The sequence below is a fragment of the Nelumbo lutea genome, chromosome 3 (assembly GCF_056320005.1).
Source record: "Nelumbo lutea isolate HS-2025 chromosome 3, American lotus-T2T, whole genome shotgun sequence".
NCBI lineage: Eukaryota > Viridiplantae > Streptophyta > Magnoliopsida > Proteales > Nelumbonaceae > Nelumbo > Nelumbo lutea.
The window spans coordinates 31,808,363-31,819,474 of record NC_142686.1 but is presented as its reverse complement, the minus strand read 5'-3'; the positions used below and the strand labels follow the sequence as shown (position 1 = coordinate 31,819,474).

Sequence of the window (11,112 nt, the reverse complement as noted above, 5' to 3'; positions counted from 1 at the left end):
TTAAAATTTGTATTTTATTTCCATCATTAATAAAAATACTTCTCATTTATAATATTTATTTTTATTTAACATGATAAATATACAATTTTGGAGACGTACCTCTGTTGTAATTTTTATATTTTTATTTATTTTTAAACCTTTATTATGTAACTATGAAACCATTGATTGACCCGTTTCACCCAAATAGTTGAACTATGTGCCTGCCATATGGACAAAAGGATAGTTTATTTTTCATGTTGGGTTTGAAGGCATAGGTTTTGATTGTTATAATTAGGGCACGTAAAAGAGTTAAGCATACCTGATCAGTTTTCATAAATTCACTTAAACATGTCCCAAATTTTGTAAATATACCTTTCCAGTTTCCACCATTATCTTTTATGGTTTGAGCTCTTCTTATTAGGTCAGAAAGCTAGCGATAGTAGTTTTGGGTTGTTGTTGCATTCTTAATGGAAATCTCTCATCCTTAGCGCCTGATATATATAGACACTGCATGATGATTAGGCTAATGTCTTCAGTGAGGCTTGAACGACGCAGGCATACCAATAAAATGGGAGAAGTCAATGAAAACACCCAGTTGTAGGTTAAAAGATACCTTTTATATTCATTGGGTGGTTCGAATTTCGAATATAAATTTCCCTAGAAATTTAGTTATATGAGATTTGATTATCTACTCGGGTATTTTAATGGTTCTTTGACCAAGCCCATGGATTCAAATATGCGAATATTTAAGCAAATCTGGCTAAAACATCTTCATATATATATATATATATATATATATATATTGAAGTTTCGACTTGACCAAGCTCGTGTTGAAGCTTCCCAGGATTTTTCTCAATTGTTCCATCGATATTTCGCCTTTTTTTTCATTTTAGAAAAATTAATATTTTATCTGTTGTTGGAGCAGCCTTTTGGTTGCACGATCACAAATTATCTTTTAAAACAGGTTTTTTATATGTATAAATTCTTAGCTAAGTAGAATAACAAGGGTAAAATATATAGGATTTAAAAATAAATAAAAAATGGGTCATGTGGTATCACATATTAAGAGTTCTAAATGCTTTACTTAGGGTAGGTTTAAGTCTAGTGGGATCAACCCACAAGGTATATTTAAGTCTATTTAAAAAACTCAAGGTATGTCTAAGTCAATTTATGAAAATAGAGGGTATTTTTAAGTCTTTTACCCTTAAAATTATTGGGTGTAGAGTTAATTAGTAGAATTTATTGATGAGAAACAAAATTACTTCAAATAAAGGATCTAAGGAGAGAGAGAGAGAGAGAGAGGTAGTTAACACCTTAATGAGAGGGAATTGAATGAAATAAAAAGCAATAATTTAATATACATTTTCTGCACTTAAGGTTAGAGAATGATCAAATTTAAAAATATGTGTGTTTTAGTCAAGAAAAAATCCACAATGATCATTTATTTAATATATAGTAAATATAGGACGTAATGAAAGGGGATGGGAATTAATGCCTTAAATACAAAACTAAATAAGAGGGATGGAATGAATTTAATATAAATAGTAGTCCAAACTACATTTTTTGCCTTTATAATAAAAAGGGATCAAATTCAACAATAATGAAGGTATTTTAGTTGAAAAACTAGCAGGGACTCATGTGATGCATGAACTTTGTTTAGCAAAAGTTAAATAATATAAATACATAAGAGTAGATAATTATTTTATATTTTAATTTTTAAATAATTAATAATTATTTATATTTATATACTATTTTTAATAAGTTTTTTGCAATACAAAAATATCAATAATTAATTTCAGTTAAGGTATTTCATCAAACCGATGAAACTAACCAAACTAAACAAACTCAACCTAAGTTGGTCACTTTCTAGTATTTCCGGTTGGCTTCGTTCAACAATTTCCAAACCTGACCAAGTTGGGTTAGTTTCAGATTGGCCATTTGTAAGCCAACTAAAATCAAAACGACTTGATCATAAATGCATATTAATATTTTTATATTTCAAATATAATTTTTTAATACAGGAATGTGAGAAAATTTCCCATATTTCTTAGTCTAAAATATTTTATATTATAAATTTAAATTTTTAAATTTATTCTTTAATATAATATCATTGTATTTTTTTAATTTAATATGATTTTTAAATTTAGTTTTTAAGTTTAAACCGTTTGATTTGTCCAACCAAACTGAAAAATCGACCTAAACTGATACCAATGTTTTATACCAACCATTTACCCGATCGGTTGAACCATCACCCAACCTTGATTCTAGGTCTAGTTCTATTGAAAACTGCCAATTCGGTCAACACTATTGACATGGTAAAAAATTACCCGACTCTGAGGATTCAACTGTTGACCCATTTGACCCAGCTACTAGGTCGTGGGTTGCATACTTAATGCATGTGCAAACTTTCAAATGACATAACTTTGCACTCTAAAGTCCAATTGAGGTTTTTTTTTTTTTTTTTAGTTTGGGTAACTTTTCAAGATATATACCTCCCAAGGTTTCATTGATGCCTTGTCCTGCTATTTTGCAAGAAAAAAAAAAAACCTTTTTGGCATCAAACCACAAATTTTAACATTTTTATAAACAAAAAAAATATAAATATAAATAAAATATAAAATAATACATATATTATATGTAAAACATAAATATACACTATTATTGATAAAATATGTATTTGCACACACATATATACATATATGCATATATATAGAGTGTTGACGTGGAACAGTTTGACTCATTCGCCCTAAAAAATTGAATGGGTGACTATGACCCAACTTTGTTATTTAATCTATTTTTTGTTTTTGAAATCATATATAAAATATGATTAATCTATTAGTCTTTTATATTTAAAATATTTAAAAATTATTTATTTAGAATATTATTTAGTTTAAATAATATAATTTTTCAAATATTAATTATTTATTAAGTTTAATAATCCATAAAATTATAATTTATACTATTATTACATAATTTTTTTATTAATTTTGTAAAATATAAAACTATTATTAATTCAAATATTATGAAATCTATTATAATTATTTTTCTACTCTTAAGAAAATTTTTAAATTTATTACATAATTTTATTATTTTAACTATTTAAAATTTAGTTATGTTAGACGTTTCATTATTTAAATATTTAAATAAAGTTATTACATAATTTCATTATAATATTTAAATAATTGTTCTATTTTTTTTAATTAAAGCTTTCTTTAGATATATATAGAGTAAAAGTGGGGGAGATGATAAATAGTAATTAGAGATAATTTAGGAGATAAATAGGAATTAGAGATAGTTGGAGATAATTTATGAGATAGTGGGGGACAGTTAGTTTCCTAATAAAAATGAGAGGAAAAGGGGGATCAAGCCATGGTAGGTGGCAACTTCATGGGCTTCTAGAGGGAATCTTACACCCCTCTAGAATTGCTTGGTTTGGGTAATGGAGCCTTCTCCATTTCATTTATCTACCTTCTCCATATCAATCTTGCAAACCATATTTTACAAATATTAAATCTTGCAGACCATATACCTTCTCCATAGGCATATCAATCTTGCAAACTATTACAAACCATATTTTAAAAATCGATACTAAATCTACTAATATTTTACAAATTTACCATCAAGTTTGGGGAATTATATGTAAACCTCGTCCCTTCCCTATCCCAACCCTATCACTTCCCCATTCCTATTTAAAATTTGAGAAAACTTGCCCCATTTGGGGTAGAGCAAGGTAGGGCTTTAGTTTTATAGGAAAAATTGTCATCCCTACAATTCTAATAGTTTTCTATAACTAATTAATTAATAGTAAATTAAATAACAATAAATAACAATATTTTGTGGTAATTTCCAAAAATAATTGAAATTGTTGTTGATTAGCAAAAATGTATAATAAATTAGTTATTTACAATAACAAAAAATTAATGTAAATTATTTACTTTTTAAGCCTAAATTATTTACTACTAATCAAAGTGATGTAATTATAGTAAATTAATGTAATTATGGTAAACTACATTAATTTTAATTAAAAGTAAATTATTTGTTGTTAATTGAAGTAAAACCAAGTATGGTTGAAGTCAACCAAGTGGTCTACATTAGTGTGGATAGATTTAATAATTTTTCTAAATTATTTCATAACTATTTATTAAAATAATAATAGTGTATTGTTACTTAAATAAATATGAAACAATTTCTGATATATTAATTTCCTAATTTAATTTTCCTAAAATTTGTAATAGTCATTTAGTTGAATAATAATAATGGACTATTATTTAAATAGTTTTTGAGAATTTTTTTCATTGATTAATTCCCTGAATTTTAATTATTATTTATTTAAAAAATTATGGATTATTAGATAGAGAGTTTCACTGAATTATTTGATAATTGTTATCTATAATTATTGATTTTATAGAAATTAATAAATTATGCCAATTAGTATTATCTTTTGTGAATAAATAATTGTTGTAAAAATTTAATGAAACTTTATTAAATTACAATGATTAATGTAAATTATACTAAACATTCAAAATTTGAACATTTATTAATTAACCAATGGTTAGTTTTCGCCAATGGTTACTCAGTTTTGAGTTGCCAACTCTCTAACCTGACTAGGTCAGTTTTTTTAGCCAAATAATCTCCAATCAAACTGAATTGCCTAGTGAACACTCCTAATTTCAGCTAAAATAATAGTCTAATCTCTAACAAATAGGAATAGTTTAATTTCCAATAATTATTGAAAATTTATAGCGAAAAGACACAATTGCTGAAAATATATTTATAACGAAAATACAATAAATAACTACTAAAAAGCTTTAATACCTCTAAGTTAATTAATCTACTTCCACTATTTCAATAATGTTTATTTTTTCATTTATTTATACTTTATATTCTTATTAAAGCTATTACAAAATGTTGTTATTTAATCTATTTTTTGCTTTTTATATAATGTTTAAAATATGATTTAGTATTCAATTTTTTATATTGAAATTATTTAAACTTTTTTTAAAAAATAATATATAAAACATAAATAATTATTAAAAGTAGTATACAAACCATAAATAATACCTTGCCCACCCCGAACGGGGCAAGTTTTCTCGAATCTTAATTAGGTATGGGGAAGAGACAAGGTGGGGAAGGGGAAAATACTTTTGCTCCAAATCAAGGATAGGGTTTGCATATAATTCCCAAACTCAATGGTAAATTAGTAAAATTAAAATAGATTTTAATATTGACTTTTAAAAATATCTCCAAGCTTTTCCTTATATTCTTATAATCCTAGGATCTTACAATTCCATTTATAAAATTCCCCCAAATTGTCATAATCCAATTTCTAAAGTACCCCAAATTTCTATAATCCTATTTATAAAATATCCACAAATTAGATTATTTTTAAATGATTGTCTCAGGGTGGAGAAAATTTGAGGATTCCCCATCCTCGATGAGGAATGGGTGCCTCGCCTCCAGCTCACCCCTCCGCCTAGGGCAGGATAGAATGTCTTGACTACGAGAACGAGAGAGAGGGAGGGGTACCACATTCCATGCATCACATGAGGCCCCGCTAGTTATAACTACTTTTGTGCTTTTGATATTTTTTTAAATTATAACATAATTTTGTTATTTAATCTATTTTTTTGTTTCTTAAATAATATATAAGATATGATTTAGTTATTAATATTTTGATATCTAAAGTGTTTAGATATCAGTTATTTATAATATTATTTAATTATTTAAATAATATTAAATTATTATTTTAAAATTTTAAAATATTAATTATTTATTAAATTTAATAATCCATGAAATATAATTTATAATATTATTACATAATTTTGTTATAAATTCTGTAAAATATAAAATTATTATTAATTCAAATTTTATGAAATTTATTATAATTCTTATTCTACTCTTAAGAATTTTTTTTTAATTTATTACATAATTTCATTATTTTAACTATTTAGAGTTTAGTTATGTTAAATATTTCATTATTTAAATATTTAAATAATATGTAATATATTTAATATTTTTATTTAAATTTTATTTCTTTAAATATATTATGTAATTTTAAATATTTTATTGCATAACTATTTAGCTACTTTTAATATTTTGTTATTTAAATCAATTTTATTTATGTTTTTAAAATATTATTTAGTTATTAAATTTAATAATCCATGAAATTATATTTTATATTATTATTACATAATTTCATTGTGAGTTTCATAAAAATATAAATTATTAAACCTATTATAATCATTTTTGTGTTTTTAATAAATATTTCAAAGTTATTACATATTTTCATTTAATATTTAAATAATTGTTAAATGTTTTAATTAAAACTTTATTTTGATAGATATACATGAAAAGTGAGGGAGAGGGTAAATAGGAATTATAGATAATTTAGGAGATAAATAGGAGTTAGGGAGAGATAGAGATAACTTAAGAGAAAGTGGGGGATAGTTAGTTTTCAAATAAAAAGGAGAGGAGAAAAAAAGATAAGCCATATTAGGTGGCAACTCCTAGTACTTCTAGAGGGAATCTTGAACCCCCTCTAGATTTGCTCGGTTTAGTGTAAAATATATATATATATATATATATATTCCAAAATTTAGAACTTATTCTCACTTTTAATGGTAGTATATATAGATATTTGTAAGGTGCCATGTTGTTGGTTGGCTGGTTGTGGTATTGGAATAACAGGTTGGAGTCTTTATGTTATAGAGTGGAAATTCACATTATACATGTAGATAGAGGTAAATGAAGTTGTGGATTCTCTTTCTAAGTCTTGAAGAGCACCCAAAGATTGTTATAGCGAGAGTTGGGGAAGATAGTCTTTATCTTTGGTATCGTTTGGCAAGTTTTTTTTTTTTTTTTTAAATATCTTCCAACAGCCCAGATGGCCAAAAGATATGTTGAGCTTTTGGGTATTGTCTTTAAACAAAAAGATCGTTTGGTAAGCGACTTGGTCTATCAAACTTTTAAAAATACATTTAGAGGCCAGAAGACCGTGCGGGTCTTTCCACGAAAAGCTTAATTTGAAGCTTCTCTAAATTCAACATTTCAGTCTTTTCCGGTCTTTCCACACACACGTCTTCTCATCTTTTTGGGTATTTTGAGCTTGCCAAAGCCTAGAAGATCGTGCGGTCTTAAGGCACTTCAAACTTTTGATTTGTATATGAGTTTAACTGGAGCCTTGATTTATGGATTTTTAAAGAAGTAAGGTTTTTAAGTCCCCTCATAGGCTTTCTATTTATACATGTTAATAAACGATGGCCACCCTTCCACCTGAAAGGAATTTTGGGGCGCGGCTCAAGAAAAAAGAAAAAGGAAAAGTTTGGAAGATAAATCACAACCGGGACCATCTTTGTCATATTTTGATTTTTTATTTCTTTTAAATTCCATAGAATTGTTGAATAATAGTTTGAGCTTTCTATTGTTTAATTACTTTTGAAGTTGATTTTATATTGTAAAAAGTAGTGGCTAATATGTGTTTCATATTTCATTTCTTGAAGTTGAAATCTAGGGAAGAACGGTTTATTAAATTGACTATTGCCTGATCAGTGATCACCCCATGTGCATCATATATACCTGCTTCCCTCTACCATGTCAATAAAACAACATACTGGTGCATACTGTCAATTACTCCAATTTCTTAATTATCAAGTAAAATCAACACAAGATAAGTTCATCTCTAGAAGAAAATTCACAATTTCTTAATTAAACAAAAATTTGCAAATCAAACCAACAAATTTAAAACGAAAATGATGAAAATTATATAATTATTTTGAAATCTGGGGTAAAAAAATAAAAAAGAGAATCTAATGGTAAGATGATAATCCATTTGGTCCCCTTCCCTAAACAATGACACAATCACATTTTATGGATAATTACTCCAAGCTCACCTTGCAAAGAGTATGTAATTTTGTATAACTACAAAATTTCTTCTCATCAAGTAGAATTAACAAAAGTTAAGATAATTACTAACAGAAAAATTCGAAATTTCTTAAACAAAATCTTGCAAATTAAACCAACAAATTATAAAACAAAACGACCAAAACAATATCAGTAATTTGAAATCCTGGATTCATGAAAAATAAAAAAAATAAGAAGCTAATGGTAAGATGAAAGATAATCCATTTGGTTCTACCCTAAACAATGACACATAATCATAACGATTAATTAATAATCCTTTCATGTTCTTGAAAAAAAAAAAAAAGAAAAAAGAAAGAAGAAAGAAAATCCTCTCATATTGCCTTTGATAATTACATTACTAATAGCAAGAAGAAAGGTTAACAGTAAAAACATCTGAGGAGGTATTTCAAGAACATGGCCAAACCAGGGTCCATGTGCATCCAGTCCAGTCCTTAAATTAAAGTAAAGGGAAGGGGGACCATCCGACCATGTAGAAGAATTGATAAAACAGAAGAAAAGTAGGCTCCTTTGAGTTCAGTTCAATGTTTGGGCCTTTGGGGTTGAGAGTGAGGAAAGGTATTTTTGGCAAAGCAAGCATATGGTGTCCCATACTATTTACAAAGAAGGAATTAATTATTAATTAAATTAAAAATGAAAGTAGAAAAATAAAATATCAGATCTCTATTAGATTTCGATTTTTCTAAAACTACCAAAAAAAGATTTCGATTATTTTAATAAGTTGGAAATATATATATATTATTGTATAAATTTATAAATGGAGTAAAATCGTCAATTTTTTCTCCTTTGGTCTCTCTCTCTCTCTTTCTCTCTCTCTCAAAGTCACAAAAGGGAAAGAACCCTAACGAGCTATTTACAGCCTGCAAGTAAGACTTCTCTCTCCTCTCTTTCTCTTTCTAGAATCTAATAAATATGTGAAATTTGTAAACTTCATTTGCATTTCGATTTGTACAATGAAATGGAAGTATGATGTTGAAGCTGTAAACATCTCCTTTTTCTCGTTTATCCTGGAGATCCGAGTTCAAAGCCCTTTAAACTGAGATTTATGATAAGAATAGGAATGCCTTTGAGAAGGGTTTCTTCTGGGGGCATTTCTGATGATATTCTCGCTATTTTTCTGATGCGGTTTTAGGTTTTGCTGTAGTTGTTTGATTGATTTGATCTTTGTTTGAGATGCAATCAATTGTTTTAGTTCTACTTTGGGTTCTCTTCCCGGTGATTTCTGATTCGTTTACTTCTGGGTTGTTGTTATTTTGATGGGTTACCATCATTCTTAGTTCTAGTTTCATGGCGGTGAGTTTTGCAGGCAATTTTTGCAGGTCTGCAATGTCGTAGATGGGTTGAACACGAACAAAGAAAAGATTATGATTAATTAGACGTCTTCTCCATTTAAGTTATTATGGATGACGACGGGTTGAATATCCGGAATTGGGGTTATTATGAACCCAGAGGGCACCTCGGTCTACAGCTCATGTCTACCGTAGCAGAGCGAGATACTAAGACTCTTATTTCTGGTCGCGATTCTACGGTCATGGTTGGTGCTAATGGAGCTTTTCACCCTAGGGATTGCGGGGTATCCGAAGCACCTGTTCATATGGAATATGTGAAGGATAGTTGGATGAACAGAGAAAGATTTCTGCATATGTTGCCCGGAAACCCAAATTTTGCTGTTTTATCAGAAGCATCTACAGCTCATCACTTGCAGATGATACAACCGCTTGATTCGTCGAAGGATGAAAGGGTGGCTCGAATAGAAGAGGCAGGAGGAAAAAAGGATGGGCCTTTGAAGAAAAGACAAAGTGGTCGTGCCCAAAAGTCTCCAAAAGCAAAGAAGCCGAAGAGGGTGCCAGCACCAAAGGATGAGAACAATTCTTCTGTATCACGAGCAAAAGCTGGGAAGAAGAACATGGGGGTGGTCATAAATGGGGTTAATATGGATATTTCTGGTATTCCAATACCGGTTTGCTCTTGCACTGGAACTCCTCAACAATGTTATCGATGGGGCTGTGGTGGGTGGCAATCAGCATGCTGTACCACAAGTATATCTATGTATCCTTTGCCAATGAGTACAAAACGGCGTGGCGCAAGAATTGCTGGGAGGAAAATGAGTCAAGGTGCATTTAAGAAAGTCTTGGAGAAACTTGCTGCTGAAGGTTATAACCTTTCAAATCCGATTGATTTGAGGACTTACTGGGCAAAACATGGTACCAACAAGTTTGTGACCATCAGGTAGATGTACAATGTGAATTCCATAATTGGCCTCCCATTGCATTTGGTCTGTTTCTCCTGTATATATGCTTGTGGCCTGTTGCAGAGGCTTTCGGATAGTTTTTAGTCAATGAATTTTCCCAGTCTTGTTATATGTTTTTGAAAATCAGACATTGAAATTCCCTGGATATGTTGTTTCCTTTTGTTTCCTTCTTGTAGTTTTAGGGACTATCAATCCTACCTGGCTTCCAGGATTTGGGAATTAATGGATGAGATTTGGTTTCTTGGATCCATATAGGATAGTTCAGTTCCCTTCTTTTCCCTTATGTTATCAAGAAATACAGCTTTTGGACAGTCTGTTGTCTATTTGTTGTTCATATTGACACGCCAGTATATTTAAACTTCTTCAACCTCATTTCAGCAATATCATTTTATTGACTTAAGTTCTTGGGGAAAACTTGGGTGCTTACATATATGCATTTTTTTTTTTGGATTCATGTTTTGGGTGGTATTTTGAAATGTAACAAGGGCTTGGTTGGTGTTCTGCACTCGTCTATGGTACATCACTTGTGCATTCTTTTCACTTCTTGAGTTTACTAAAGCCCTTATGAAATTGGTATATTAGGTTAATATTTCCTTCATTTATGACTATCTTATATTATTCTTCTAATTCCTAAGAAAACAAGAAATTATATATCTGAAAGAAGAAAACCTTGCTTAATCAAATTCCAGAACACTTTCTTCATTTAATCAAAACTATCAAGTATCAACATTACTGGACAGACCTTGATTCCTGAAAGCTTCACAATTACTTACCTTTCTCAAATGAATGTTCTAGTTTGTTTCCCAACAAAAGTTTTGCTAGTTTTTTCATTTAAATTATTCATAAAAAAATCTCTCATTGAAATTTGGACTTATAGTGAATAATAGCAATTACCATTTTTGATGATTTGTGATGGTTACTACTTCTCACATGGAGCTTTCTGCTAATGCTCGACTCAGGAACAG

General features: G+C 28.8%; 1 protein-coding gene across 2 annotated transcripts; it reads left to right on the top strand.

Moving 5' to 3' along the window:
* Positions 1–8,358: 8,358 nt before the first annotated feature.
* LOC148864038 (protein BASIC PENTACYSTEINE2-like) lies at positions 8,359–10,397 on the top strand. 2 transcript variants are annotated; one of them, XM_088981196.1, is made up of 2 exons: positions 8,359–8,762; positions 9,203–10,397. In XM_088981196.1, the coding sequence occupies exon 2, from the start codon at positions 9,296–9,298 to the stop codon at positions 10,127–10,129; it is 834 nt and encodes a 277-aa protein (XP_088837322.1). In that variant the 5' UTR covers positions 8,359–8,762; positions 9,203–9,295; the 3' UTR covers positions 10,130–10,397. The 2 variants fall into 2 exon arrangements, with proteins under 2 accessions (XP_088837322.1, XP_088837323.1); XM_088981197.1 differs by having other exon boundaries at positions 8,409–8,762; positions 9,216–10,397.
* Positions 10,398–11,112: the final 715 nt, after the last annotated feature.